Source organism: Clarias gariepinus, chromosome 12 (assembly GCF_024256425.1).
Source record: "Clarias gariepinus isolate MV-2021 ecotype Netherlands chromosome 12, CGAR_prim_01v2, whole genome shotgun sequence".
NCBI lineage: Eukaryota > Metazoa > Chordata > Actinopteri > Siluriformes > Clariidae > Clarias > Clarias gariepinus.
In genome coordinates this window covers 8564492-8580280 of record NC_071111.1, presented here as the reverse complement: position 1 = coordinate 8580280, position 15789 = coordinate 8564492, and the positions used below count along the sequence as shown (strand labels likewise).

Genomic DNA, 15789 nt, shown 5'->3' with positions numbered 1-15789 from the left:
TGAAGCAACAGATCATAAAACTGTTTCCAGAGGCTTATACAGTGGACACTATGTATGATGGTTGCATCGCTTCATGCTATTCCCTTCTTACCCTGATGCACACATTGGTGTGGAATAGGCTCAATCTGGACTCATCAAATCACATGACCTTTTCCCATTGCTCCCAAGTCCAATATTTTGTGTTCTCTAGCAAACTGAAGTATTTTTTTTTTCCTCTGACGAGTCTCACTGCTCTAAGCTTTGATGGAATACATTCATTTTTAAACATAGCTCAGATTTTTTCTGTCAGGTTTTTTTTTTATGACAGACCTTCAAGCTTTTGAGTGATGTCCGTTGACAGTCATTCATGATTTATTTCTGGTCGCTTTTCTTCTCCGAAGTTGACCCTGAGATTTCTGGGAAGGTTAAATAAAATGCAGTGTTGAATGTACTTCTAATTACTAGGTTTAAGTAATAGTGTGTGCAGTGTGTTGGAGGGAGGAAAAAAAAACTTGCTCGAGTTGAAACAGTGCTTGATACAGCTCACTTCAATTTGTTGTGTTGATCGTAAAGAAAGCAGAAATATATTACAAATTGTACACTATTAAAATTATGGTCAAAAGTATATGGACACCTGCTCATTGAGGACCCTATTTCCACAAGATTTGGAGATTGGCTGTTGAGATTTGTGTTCGTTCAGCCACAGATATGAGTCGGGTCAGGGATTGAGGTTGAGCGAAGAGGCCTGGGATTTAGTCCCTGTTCAGTGGGGCTGAGGTCAGGGCTCTGTGCAGGACAACTCGAGCTCTTCCACGCCAATCTCAGCACATCATGTCTTGGTTTCCAAGGGTCTCAGCACAAGTGTTTTTTTATGCATCATGCACCCAACTATATATATTTACAAATAAATAATAACGTACGTAGCAAATTGTTTTATTTGGGTAGCGCCGTTTTATGCGAAGCTTTAACATTCCATAGTGCAACCCATTTAAACAGTTAAATACTGCCAATGAATCATTACAGGTTTTTTGTTTGGTTTTCATTTTATTCAACTTTTTTTAAACATTTTTCACAATGTTAAATAGTGTATGGGAAAAAAAAAAATCACTGAACTGAAGTCACTAAATGGCAGAAACACAACATTGTAAAATTACTCAGATAGTAGTACAAAACAATAACTTAATGACAGGTCAGTAGCATTAAGTAAACACACTGTTTGGATGTATTTCTTTCCACAGGAGGCAAAATGGTAGGAAAACAAAAACAAAAACAAACAAACAAATTCCAACGAATGCAGCACTGTTGTTGTTGTTGTGAATACCACTAGTGACCAAATCTAGCATGCAAGTTCTTTTTTCACAGAAAGACCAGCATGTTTATTAGGATCTGAATGTATCAGGTGGTGCAGTGAACTGCATTTCTGCACGTTGGCACTTTGCTAAGCGGCATTTTGAACAGGTTGGAAAGTGAAGGACTTGAACAGAATAGTTATTTCCTAAAACGGTAGCGGTGTCTACGTTCCAAACGGAAAAAAAAGGTGATACTGGAGTAATAAACACGCGTGTTTATTATCAGTAAATTCTCCTTAATACTGGAGTAAACCAGGGACATGGTATCCCAGTATTCGATATATTGCATATTCTGCACTGCAGCTACTAAATATCACTTTTCTGACCGTAAACAAGGTGCTCGGTTTATGGAATAAAAAAAAATAAATTGGACTCAACTCATGAGAAATGTACTTGTAGGAATGGCACTCGCAGAATTAACGGAACAGGAAAATTTGGATTTGCTCGCGAAACCCAAACTAAGCACTGTGTTCTGCATGTACAGATAAAGCACTGAGCACAACGTGGGAAAACAAAAGGAAAAAAAAAATAAACAAAAACAAACCCAAGTTGCTAAAACCTGTTTTTTTTTTTTAAATACTGAAAGTACAATGCAGCCACTCACAGAGAGTAAACTGTTACTAATCTATTGTGTAGTTCTCTATAAAGTGACTGTATTAACGTGAACTTTTCTGGTACCAGACGCAGACAGCTAAGCTTTAAGGCAATGGTGTGTAGTAATCTAGCAGGTCTTATCAGTGATCAGTAGTTTAGATGACAGGATCTACTGCTCTATGCCTTGTAGATTTTAACATGCTCATGCCGCTCGATGGATTTCTAAAAAGCTGCCTTGTGATTCTGCGGCGAAACATTCACCAACTGGGTCTACACAAAAGTTCTAACCTACACAAACACGTTGTTCTATTTGTTTGTTTCGACGTGATTGCTCCTTTTTTATTTAAACAAGCTACTGATCTGCACGAACAGCACAAGGCAATCATGTCTACGTTAAACTGAGAACTGTATGAGATAAAGGGCAGCGCAAGTAGCGATGCAGCGCTGTTTCAGACACTACGGCACAGTCTTGTGTTGGCGAGGTACCACCTACTCACTTGCACTCTCTTCCTGGTCCCACTGCTGAACTTAACTTTCTGTTTTAATTAACAATTTGCCCTGTTACATCTATGACAAAACTGGACTTACTGGTTAGGATGCAGACAGAATCACAAACCTCACACTGGGACTCGTATGATTAATTAGTTCCTCTCTAAATCATCTCAATGCCTTCTAACTGCCTTCACTCGACTTACTTTCCTCATCTGGACACCTATCTTCCAACGCCAACACAAGACTACCGCACTTCATGTGAGCGCCGACTCGAATGGCTCGTCTATGCAAAGGAAAAAATAAAAATAAAGCTATCACTTAACACGGGACAGAATCACACACACTATACAACTCAGTGTAGCTCTGATCATTGATAGTACGCTTGCTTACTTCATTCACAACCCTGCGATCGCACCGGCAGCCATATTTAACCCTGTGTCACTCAAGTCGTTGATCACTTGTACGCTTTCTATCTTGAGCTGTCGTGCCGTAGACTAGACCACAAATGAACTGAGGAGGTTCCTTCCACCTAGAAACACCGTAGCTAACATCTGTGCTTGATCGTTATTATCTACTTACAGAAAAAGAAACATTTAAAGGATATCTGGAACCTAAAACCAACATTTTGCCTCTTTCTGATGCTCTAAATGACACTCTGATTTGGTATTAATGCAAATGTCGGGTTGCTTCGCTGCCAGTGGAACCACACGATTGTTTATTTGAAACCGACTGCCCATCTGCTGTAGCTTACAGAATTTACAACTCTTGTGAAAAAACGTTTTACATGCTACGCAAGGGTCCTTGAAAGTGGGTGTAACTGATCTGAGAATATCTGCAAGATGGGGTAAAGGGCAGGAAACTGGATACGGGATGTCCACCAGTCAAGAGCTCATCACTGACCTTATTTTTGTGCTAGACAACACTTAAAACAGTTTATAACCCCATTCTAACAGTAATGCGTTAAAACTATACATCACCAGATCATTTTGGTCTTAACCAAAGAAAAAAAAAGGGTGGTGGGGGGGGGGGGAAATAAGAAAGGGCACCCACCCCCAAAATCACTTGCCTACAGTATATTAGAACAGCCCGTTAACTGGCAAAAATAAAGGGGGGAGAAGAAAGAATGCAAGGCACTAGAAACTCCTAAACTCTATTATGTTCAGGGGCACTGGGGAGGAGAAAGAGAAAAAAAACAAAGCGGTTATTCAAGTATGTTAATTGAAAGTCTTTTACATTCACATTTATCTAATACAATAAAAGAAGTACAAAGGGGGGGGGGAGGGGTTAAAGTGTCTCCAATAAGTTTTGTAATAAGGTAAATAGCTAGCCTTACATCACCTTTTTACCTAATAGCAATAAATCCTCCTCTTTTCCACCCTTTTTTTTCTACCGTCGCTTTAAACGTATGTTGTCCAACAACATTTAATAATAAATCACAGTGTTTCAACATCAATAATTGATGGATAAATACAGGTCCGTACAGAACACAACTTTTCCCATTTAAACATTACAATTCAAAAAAATCAACCTGTCGTAAAGAGGTCCCTAATGCGCTCGTGTTTATAAAAGCTGTAACAAGTCTAATAGATTTAAAGCTTCACCAGCCTGTATAATGCGTGAACAAGCCAGACAAGCACCCGCCCGCCCCACCCAGCCACGCCCTCACTCAGGGTAAATAACTCCACCTCACCTCACCTCCAGCCTCTCATGTCACTCTTTACAAACCTAAATAATGATTACAGGACTAGTTTTTGGTTTTACAGAGAGTAAAATTATGTTGATTTATCCTTTATAACAGGAGGCACAATTACAAATGGCAAAAGGGGCAATCGTATACATTGTTAAATTATTTTTTAGAGGAGATAAAACTCAGAAGAAAATGAAGAGAGGTGGAGGTGGACAACGAACATGCCTGAGTACTACAAGCAAGCTAGGAGTTTTATCCTTACGAGAGCTTCCTATTCCAATCTCTCAGGGGTGGATGAATGGCCTCTGATCACATGAAAATCCACACAACCTTAAAACGACACCCTCGAATTATATAAGTGTATATATATAAAAAAGAGAAGCTGTACACAAATACTTCTTTTCTCTACTAAAGGCCACTTTCTGTGTGTGTGTGTTTTTTTTTTTATGGGATTTTGATTTCTATAATTATTGCATCACAAAACATTGGAGCAGAAACCAGGACGCCGGAAAGTTTGTAATGGAGAAGGGGCACATCGCATCACCTTCCTACCTCACTCGCACCCCTTTCCATGACTGGTTCCAGGGACCTCGACTGACTAAAAGGGTGTGAAATAAAGTGAAACAGTCAGCGAAAGCTAATCCCAGGCTACCATGGAGCAACATCGCTATACACATTCATGAGTTTTTTTTTTTTTTTTTAACATAGGAAAAAAGGTCACCATCCTCTTTGGCTGCTTTAACATTGCTCCCATTATGTGTGTATTTTTTAAATTTTATTTCTGCTTTGCATCAGTGTGCATTCACCTCATGCCATGTAAACCAGAGTGCAGGAGTGATTCATTCACACACGAGATGTGTTCATGTGTTTGTGTGCACAAACCCTGGTTTATCTCGGTCCCATTATTCGAAAGGTGCAACACATGTGCCTAAGCTCACACCAACCTCACCACCAGTTCATGTGTCCAGCTCTCTCTCTCTCTCTCTCTCTATCATGGCCTAGCGGAGGCTAGACCCAACCTTATGTAGTCCTTAAATTAGGTCCTCCAGGGTTGCTGACTGATTTTTGCAACGTGTTGATGTGGAAGGCCTGCAGAGCGCCTGGAGCTGCGGAAAACTGGCCCAGGGTCTGAGCGTGTGCTGCCGAGACACTGGCCCATGGACCGTTATAAGGTGCAGAGGTGTAGCCGTACTGAGGCACGGGGCACAGCGAGCCTTTACGTGCCCCCAGAGAGGTAGCATGAGGGTTGGGCATGGATGAAGCTATGTTGGGACACAGCTGACCCGGAGCGGAGAACTTGCGGGCCAGGCTTCCAGACGGAATTGTCTGAGGAGACAGAAGGAAAAAAAAAAAACATATAATCAAGAATTAAATAAATGATAATGTGTTTTTTTTAATGTTCATCAAAAACTAAGCACTAAAGCGTCTGATGTCTCGTGTATCCTCTATCTATTCTACACACACATACATATAGGATTACATAACATACTTTTAGATGTTATAAGCTGCCTTGTTTAAATTAGATACAAGAGAGAAAGAAATCAGTAAAGAAAACACATCAAATTATTAAATTATTAAATAAATAAATCAACAAACCGTCGCATACACTGATATTTAATAGGATTGCCTTTGCTTTGATTACAGCCGTGGCATCGTAGTAAAATCACAACATTTATTTTACTTCAGAATTGCATTAATTTCTCTCCAAGATCTTATACTGATGGGAGAGTCTGACCGCAGTGTAAAGTCTTCTCCAGCACATCCCAAATATGTCTGTGCAATCAGACAAGAAAAAAATCCATTGATGGAAAAACCTGACCATTCAGTACATTCAGGTCGTCAGCTGATCTCATTTCTTTTGGGGCAGATAACATTGCTGAGCCTAGACCTGACTAACTGATCATAAAGTTTCCAGTGGAAGACTCTTACCTATTTGGTTAGATAAGTCCAGGTGGTGAGTGTTTTGTTTTGGCCAGGCTGTGTAATTTTCTGTTCATTCTGCCTCATATCTTCGATAAATATCTTGCTGCAAGATTCACCAACATTTCATTTGTAACTAAAATCCTCACTTAGTACAACTAACTTCATGTCTTTTTACACGGAAACCCAAACTTTTTTCCCCCTATATTTATGCTGACAATGAATTCTAGACCTTTTCTCTCTATGCTCAGGCATTACAGTATTGTTTACACCGGGTTTATCTACAGTAACACCTGCACTGCCTTCCAGTCCCAAGTCGATCAAAAAAAAAAAATCAAAATGGTCATTGCAGCGATCATCTGGATAAAAAAAAACAGCTCTCAGGGCCAGTGTGGTCTCTTGTTATCTTACCTCATAGCTGTGGCCCTGAGACGGGGCCTGCTGCTGGGGTTTCGAGCCCCTCTTGCCCTGCGACAGGTTCATGGCGTCTCGGGCCCAGTTGTCCACCAGCTTGTGCAGGTCGTCTGTGAACGTGCCCTTGCGACTCTGGGACGCAGTGGAAGGAGGCTGTGTTTGGTTCTGCCCCAGGCCTCCCACTGTGTTTGTGCTGTTCGTCCCTGTAGCAGAGAGAGACAGAGAGAGAGAGAGCGAGAGAGTGATATTAAGGTGCATCCTTTTTAGAATCGTATACCTAAACAGATAGGATCTAAGCACACAGAGCATTTCGAGGTGTTTATGTATATTCTCATATACATCACGTCAGTCACACTAGGTGTGTAGGGGAATAGTGACGGTGGTAAAAAAAGCCCTAATGAGCACCTGGAGGTCCGGTCTGAGGCTAAAGGGGTAATTTTATCTCTCTGAATCCAGCCTGAAAAACATGGGCACGGTGAAAGAGTTAAGACATCAGTGAAAGCATATTCAGCCTCGTCTCATCTCAACTCTGTTAGGTTTTCAATCTCACGCTCTGGCTTGCTGCAGTGAGCTACAGCGGCCAAAGAGCATGGCATGGCAATGGAAATGGGGTTTAATGTGGAGTTCAAGTGCCACTGCTGTAACCTTAAATGAATTGCGATGAGTCAAAAGGTAAAAGTGCATTTTTAGCAATTTAGCAATTATGGGCTTCATTTCATGTCTTTAAATGAACAAGGTTTTCCTCTGACAAGTCTGTCTATTTATATAACTACAGCAAGGCATTCACTAATAATAAAAAAATAATTAAAAAGATTTATAGATGTTTAATCGTGAGTACATGATCTAACTCTGCAAGTAAATTTTAAGTCTCTCTCCCTCCCTCTCTCTCTCTATATATATATATATATATATATATATATATATATATATATATATATATATATATATATACACACACACAGTATCTCACAAAAGTGAGTACACCCCTCACATTTTTGTAAATATCTTATTATATCTTTTTAAGGGACAACGCTAAAGATATGAAACTCTGATAGAATGCAAAGTAATCAGTGTACAGCTTGTATAATGGTGTAAAGTTAATGTCCCCTCAAAATAACTCAACACACAGCCATTAATGTCTGAACAGCTGGCAACAGAAGTGAGTACACCCCTAAATGAAAATGCCCAAATTGTGCCCAATTAGATCCTTTTCCCTTCCTGTTGTCATGTCACTTGTTAGTGTTACAAGGTCTCAGGTTTCCTTGGCGAGCAGGTGTGTTAAATTTGGTGTAATCGCTCTCACACTCTCATATTGGTCACAAGACGTTTAACATGGCACCTCATGGCAAAGAATTCTCTGAGGATCTGAAAGAAAGAATTATTGCTCTACACAAAGATGGCCTAGGCTATAAGAAGATTGCTAACACCCTGAAACTGAGGTGCAACATAGTGGCTAAGACCATACCGCGGTTTAAAAGCACAGGTTTCACTCAGAACAGGCCCCACCATGGTAGACCAAAGAAGTTGAGTGCACATGCTCAGCGTCATGTCCATAGGTTGGCTTTTGAAAATAGACATGTGAGTGCTGTCAGCATTGCTGCAGAGGTTGAAGGGATGGGGAGCCAGCCTGTCACTGCTTAAACCATATTCCGCACACTAAATCAAATTGGTCTGCATGGCTGTCGTCCCAGAAGAAGGCCTCTTCTAAAGATGGTGCACGAGGAAGCCCGCAAACAGTTTGCTGAAGACAAGCAGACTAAGAACATGGAATACTGAAACCACATCCTGTGGTCTGATGAGACCAAGATAAACTTATTTGGTTCAGATGGTGTCAAGCGTGTGTGGCAGCGACCAGGTGAGAAATACAAAGACAGATGTGTCTTGCCTACAGTCAAGCATGGTAGTGGGAGTGTCATGGTTTGGGGCTGCATGAGTGCTGCTGGCACTGGGGAACTACAGTTCATTGAGGGAACCATGAATGCCAACATGTACTGTGCCATACTGAAGAATAGCATGATCCCCTGCCTTCGGAAACTGGGCCGTAGAGCAGTATTCCAACATGATAATGACCCCAAACACACTTCCAAGACAACCACTGCCTTGCTGAAGCAACTGAGGGTAAAGGTGCTGGACTGGCCAAGCATGTCTCCTGACCAAAACCCTATTGAGCATCTGTGGGGCATCCTCGAACGGAAGGTGGAGAAGCGCAAGGTGTCTAACATCCACCAACTTCGTGACGTGATCAAGGGGGAGTGGAAGAGGATTCCCGTGGCAACCTGTGAAGCTCTAGTGAACTCCATACCCAAGAGAGTTAAAGCAGTGCTGAAAAATAATGGTGGCCACACAAAATATTGACACTGGGCACAGTTTGAACATTTTCATTTAGGGGTGTACTCACTTTTGTTGCCAGCTGTTCAGACATTAATGGCTGTGTGTTGAGTTATTTTACGGGGACATTAACTTTACACCATTATACAAGCTGTACACTAATTACTTTACATTCTATCAGAGTTTCATATCTTTAGCGTTGTCCCTTAAAAAGATATAATTAAATATTTACAAAAATGTGAGGGGTGTACTCACTTTTGTGAGATACTGTATATATTATATATATATATAGAGAGAGATATCTAAAGTCCCTTTATTTATTTGAGCAGTACATATATATATAAAACCTGGGCTCTTACTGTATGGACATGTCTGAGGATAACTGATGCATGCAAGCTGACTAATATGTTATTGTTCATGTTTATGTCTTATGTGTATGAGGATAACCAAGGAGCAGCAGATATGTACAGCGCAAAAAAAGAAAAGAAATGGTCATGGTTCTGGCTGTCATCAACAAGATATGGACATTTTTCTGATGGTGTTAGAAGATGTTCAGCCTCTAATGTAGGAAAAATAAAAAAATTAAAGCAATTGTTCCAATAAAGCAGCAACAAAGAAAAACAGAGAAACAGCACTAAATACAAAGCCTGAAGCAAAGCACTTCATATAAGGAGAGCACCAGAAGAAAGTCGTACAAAAGCTCGACTGCAACTTTAGCATTTAACTAGATGACGTCCATTCACTTTGCTACTTTGATGAGAAGTTTCAGAAAAGTTTATGGTAGGTTTTATACAAATCGTAGCAGATGAGATGTTCAAAATCACAAAACAACATTAGTTCCTTAACCAAAGTTAGATAAGTAACCATTAAAACATTTTAATTAAGGTTAGTTATAGCTCTGAGGGCTAAGGATAATAAGAATGAGCAAAGGGAATGAAGACAATGGCTACAACTAACAATTAGGTGGACTTTTAAAAAAAAAAAAAAAAAAAAAAAAACACTAAAAACCAAAATGTTTTTGAGGGGGTGGGGGAAAATTATATTTGTAGTTATTTTTGGAACCAATAAACCGAAGGTCTGAATTGCAGAGAGCAGGTCTTATCTGGATTTTAATTCTTAATTCTTGGTTAAATTCCTGGCAGTCATGTTTAAAATAAAAGCATGTCTGTCTAATTAAAGACTTGCCATATTTGTATTAATTGAATAATTTTCAATTTGGCGAATAGACTCTCAAACTTTAAGCGTGACTCTTTAAATTTTTAATCCTTGGGATTTTAATTATTGAAATTAGAAAATTGATTCACTGTGATGTTAAATCTGAACCGAAGCAGGATGTTGACCGATAACTTGACACGCACTATACAGTACAGTGCAACAGTCTTGAGCCACAACTTTAAATTCTTCATATTAAATTTAAGAAATAGAAACACATACTTTACTGCAACAGGCTGAAAACAAAAAAAGAAATAAAAATTGATTGTTTATGTAACAACCTCAGCAGCAACCTCATTCCCCCTCTTGTTTGTTCCAACCACTCAGCCTTGCACATCACCAGTATACTAATCGCTGACCTGATCATGTGTCATCATCTGCACCAGTTTCTCACTGGTTCATGCCTTAAGTTAGATGTTTTTATGCTGAAATGATTAAGAAATCACTGTGTGGCTTAACAAACAAAAACATTCCATTGAAACTGCTCAGGGACTGGGCTAAAAACGAGAGTCAAAAAACATGACAAAAAAAAACGAGTCAACAAAGTCCGTCAGGAAGCAGATAAAAAAAAAAAAAAAAAAAAAAAAAAAAAAAAAACAACTCCTTATACGGAAGTCCCAGTGATATATATTTTTTGCTCAAACATGTTTATATTTCTTTAAAATATGAAGAAATGAGGGATGGCTTAAGACTTTTGTAAAGTACTGTATGTACTATTTATTTATTAGCACTTATCATGAAACTGTGTTTAATTTATACAGTTGATCTGCTTATAAGCTAAGTGAATTAAATAGATTATCCTTTATTAATGAAGGCCATTATGAGGCCACAGCATCTTTGAAACATAGACTAGTATTCCTAAACCAATATTTTTAAATTTGATCGATTAAGCCTTAAAAATGAAAGTGTTAGTGCAGGGAAAGCAGGGCGTTAGATTAGTCTGGATGTAACAGAATGACATTTTTTAGTGTATTCACCTTCCTGCTACAGTAATGACGGTCCTACTTATTAAAGAACATGCGAATGTATTATAAACAAATATATTATTAAATTAGAAATGCAACATTTACAGCACATGAACGGATTGTCAGGATAGAGAAATGCTCAAGCCAGGAATGAGTGCTAAGCAGTGCTTAGCGTGCCATGCTTAAACAAGCCACATGCACATAGGCGCGCTCACACACAAACACACACAGAGACAGATATATATACAGTATATATACATAGAGCGAAACAGGACAACAGGAAGTGAGGAAATGAAGTAGAAAAGAGGAGTAGAAGTAGAAGGAAAAGAAGGACAGGAGGAGTAGGGCACATAAAAAAGGAGAGAAAGATAATTACTACAGAGTTGGTTGCAGGGGCAGACTTTTTTCACCATCTTCCCTGAAGCATGAAGAGAAGCACGGGATTGGAGAGAGTCAGTGTTCAATCACTCCACTTCCAACACAATGCATTACAGGAAGAGCATCTTTACTTACTATCCTGATACACCAAGACTGTGAACTACAGTTTAAAATGAAGAGCACACGTGCTTATCCTCAACATGACTTTCTTTCATTTTAATAAACAAAAGTGTACGATATGTGCTCCTGTGCAAATAAAGCTGTAATTAAAAAAACTGTTGTATGAGGGCATTCAAGTCAAACTTGGACTTGTGAAGAAATTTCTGCTGAATGTAGGAGTAAAACCGATTGAGACTTAAGCACAGCACGGTGATGAGACTCTTGGCCGCAGTAAAACATTTAAACGGTGCAGAAATTTTATAGAAGGTCGTAAATCCATGATAGTGGAATGGCTCCAAGCCATTTCTACTTGACTGGACTATTACTGTATAGGAGTTCCTGAGAGGCCAGTGTTTCAGACGTAAAACAGGCTGCGGCTTACTGAGAAAACTTTCCGCTTGATGGTATCCAGCACTAGTAAAATACTGGGATAAGTGCATTAGTATAGCAGGGGATTATATAGAGAAATAAAGGCAGTTTTTACTTTCACTACTGTGTTGTTATTCTGTACATACAAAAGTCCCCGTTTGACTTGAACATCCATCAAACAACTGAGGCTTTTCCTTTATCATTATAAATATGAGAAACATACTCTATTGTAGAGACGCTTGTTTTTGCTGATTTATTTTCTAGTCTTTGCTCATCTCTATATCTTTGCATTCTCTATTTCATACTTTTCACCTCTGTAAAAAAAAAAAAAGAAAAGAAAACCTATTTTCTGTTTTAGGTTTTGTGATGGCTCTTTTCCCTTTTACTTTAAGTTTCATTGTCTTGTTTAAAGTTCGAGTTCTAATGAATAAATACTGTAAATGCAGATTTACACTTTAATGTTGCCTTATTTATGCAACATAAAATAAAATACATATTGTAAAGGTGCATTAAAAATATATTGTATGCGCAAACCAAAAGGGGTGCATAAAACTTTTTACCCTTGACAACAGATAATGAAAGTAAATTTGAATATCTCTGATGCAGAAATACGTTGTAGTGCAATGAACCAAACAATGGTACACATTTAACAGTAAGAAATAATTATAAAGATAACATTTGTAGGCTATGTGGAAATAATTTATATTGAAAAAATATTTCAGAATGAATCTGTGGTTTGGAAACAAACATTTAATCACAAAATTGAATGCACAAATATATTAAACAGTTATGATGAAGGTTAAATTTTTTTGTATTTGATTAAGATGGTTGAAAAATGTAATAAATGCAAAGAGTCATGTTTTAGATGTAAGGTTAAAAGTGTAAGAGAATGTCAAATCCCAGATGATTGTGGAGTGAAAAAAAAGATCATGAAAATATCGCCTATACAAATATCTATTCTTAGTGTTAAGATGCAAGGATCTTTAAATTAACTGCAGAAATATTGTTATTTGTAAATGTAGTAATAAATAACCCTAAAATTAGAAATTTCTAAAATTAATTTCGTCATAAATTTTTTTTTTTAATGCTAGAATATAGTGACGCATGACGCAGGTTTAACGCTAGTTAATCCAGTTTAAGAATGAATTTGGATAGTTTTGAGATGGCGCAGAAAGTGTTCGCAAAACAAGAAACCCGTCAAAGTGTAAGAAAAAAGACAAAAAGAAAAGCGTTACACACAAAGAGCCAAGCACGGCGTACTCAGAAAACGGGTCCTTCTGCCACCTGGTTTGAAGGTCACTCTGTCCGACCCACAGCTGAACTTTACACAGCCTGTGTGGCACAAAAGAGGGAAGAGAAAGAGAGAAAAAAAGAACGAGGGCAGAAAAAAGGAGAGGAAGAAGGAGACATACACAAATGCATAGTAGGAATGGAAAACAGAGTCATGAGGTCCTCAGAGAGAAAGACAGAGAGAGAGAGAGAGAGAGAGAGAGAGAGAGAGAGAGAGATAAAGACAGAAAGTAGCAGAGGCTTTAAGATTGGTGAGCATGGAGCTTCACTGATCAGTGAATGAGGCAAGCGGAAGCACACTCGGAAGCTAACGTCTACAGCGACGTCTACGCCAAAGCATGCGCTCATGAGTTTTTAGAAAGACTTGCACGATGTCATACAAAGACATTAATGTGCAGGGTGGTCCAAAGGTCTGGATCTTAATGCAAAAAAATAGATACATTTAAAAGTATGAATTAGAGCAAGTGCTCAGATTACTGTTCTCCGACTTGGCCACTAAAAAAAAAAGGCGAGTAATGTTAGACAGAACTGGTTTCATTTGATCTTTTATTCTTAGTTTCAAAGCCTTCATGATTCTGAAATAAAAAAATAATTTTTTTTTTTTAAATTATGAAAAGCAAATGTGCCCATGGATTCAGATTTTTGGGCCACACTGTATAGAAAAGCAGGGATTCACACTGTAATGTCAGAGGCAAAGCTCTATCACTCTAATCTTTAAGTAAAGTTACTGTATACAACTCACTTAACTATTTTTATCTAAACAATTAATATTTCCGTTAGAGATGAGGGGGATCGATTGATTCAATTTGAAGAATCAAGATTCTTTTGAGTGGCAATCCATCTACAGCATCTCCAACCAGACTCCAAAATCTATATTTTAAAATAATAATTTAACCAATATATACAGTATTTGCATTTGACATGGTAAAATGTCACCTAAAAAACATTTATTATCTAAAAAAATTTTTTTAATTGGAATAGTTATAAAATTGTGATACTTCGAGAATCGCAATATAAATCGAATCAGCACCTAAGTATAGTGATAAAATCACATCTGGTGATTCCTGTCCCTCAAGTCTCATGTACTAACTACTGATTTATAAGAAGTTATACTGATACTACAATCAGAATTGTATGAATCAACAGAAACGTTAATTCATTTTCTAGGAAGCAGCTCCAAATGACCGGTTATGCTATAGTTTCTATAGCAATAGCTAGTTTATAGGGACTTGTTCGCAAGACGCTTCACATAAATGGGTATGCAACTGTCAACATTATGAAATTCTCTTTAAGGAGACTTTAATGTTAACACCAGGAATATTAACGCAAGATTTGTAAAAGTCTGACAAGTCTTCAGGACAGAAAAGTTTTACGTTAATGATTTGTCAAATCTCTAGCTTGTGAGCTGTTAGAGGGCTGCTATAGTGCAAGTTATAATTAGGGCTGTGCAAAAATATCGATACATCTAACTATCGCAATAATTTCTTTTACGATAGTGTATCGATAGTCAAACCTCAAGTATCGATACTACACTTAAGTTTCTAATAGTTTGGAGGCAAGAGAGTTTTTGGTCTAACAGTTTGGTGACAATGAATACCTCATATTAGAGCATTATGTTCCAGTTTTATGTTTACTTGATGAACTTAAATTTTTTTGCTTAAATTTATTTTAGTTTTATAAATTGTTTATTTAATTTATATGTAACTTTAGTGGCATATACATTTTAGCTGAATGTTTAAGTGTTAAGTGTTTTATAACAATATGGACTTCAATCACACTGTGCCGTTCTAATGAATTGGAATGGATGGAAAATAAATTGGAATTGGAATTTTAATTCGTCTGCCTACTTAATCAAGTTGTCAATATAATGTGACACACATACTAATACAAACTATTGCAATATATCACAATATGTATTGTATCGCAATATATCATATAAAAAGATTTATCGTATCATGACCCATGTATCGTGATACGTATCGTATCGTGAGGCCCTTGCCAATACACAGCCCTAGTTATAATATGAACTAACTTGTTTCTGAAACGTTGTTAGGTAAAAGGTATGCTTTGTTCTTAAATTAATTAAAATGGGCTGTTGTTGTTAGTCTTTCGTGTGCTCCGGTTTGCGGAAACAGACAAAATTTTGGCACAGTTTTTTACGACGGATGCCGTGACGCAACCCTCCTTTGAGACTGGCACTGCATCCAGTGGCTGAGGTTTGGGTATTGAGTGGGAATCGAAACCAGGGCTTCTGAATACCATCAATGCCCACAAATTAAATAAAATGTGTAATTCTTGGAAAAAATTTTATGTAATTCAGAAGTAATAAAACACTCCACGATATGCTCCGCAAGGTATCAACACCTTAGGTGTTACGTGACCTCATTTCTTCTCGAATGTAAGACACCTGAAGGGTCTGTTTTTTGTTTTTTTTTAAGAAAAGGATGTCGTCATGGGTCTAGTTTAATGAAATGCTACAATAAAACAATGACTGTAACTGTCACTGACTGTAATATATCTCTAAATTCATTTCCAAACCATAAAGTTATAAATGAATTAATAAAACAATAAATCTACATATTACAGCTTAACTGCTCTTTATGTTGGTATGAAAGGCCTGTGGCACAGCGTAAGAGTTAGAAGCAGGGGAGTA

General features: G+C 38.0%; 1 protein-coding gene across 9 annotated transcripts in view; it reads right to left on the bottom strand.

The window, feature by feature from the left end:
• Window positions 1-1075: 1075 nt before the first annotated feature.
• wnk1b (WNK lysine deficient protein kinase 1b) overlaps window positions 1076-15789 on the bottom strand; it is a 102497-nt gene continuing 87783 nt past the window's right edge. For 5 of the 9 annotated variants that reach the window (XM_053509123.1, XM_053509115.1, XM_053509118.1 and 2 more), the window contains 4 exons: window positions 13086-13178; window positions 11317-11358; window positions 6433-6638; window positions 1076-5427 (listed from right to left, as the gene is read on the bottom strand). In XM_053509123.1, coding sequence (XP_053365098.1) covers window positions 5122-5427; window positions 6433-6638; window positions 11317-11358; window positions 13086-13178 — 647 coding nt within the window. In that variant the 3' untranslated portion in view covers window positions 1076-5121. Of the gene's footprint in view, window positions 5428-6432; window positions 6639-6840; window positions 6893-11316; window positions 11359-13085; window positions 13179-15789 lie in introns of all 9 variants that reach the window. The other 4 variants (XM_053509120.1, XM_053509121.1, XM_053509117.1 and 1 more) reach the window with 4 other exon arrangements.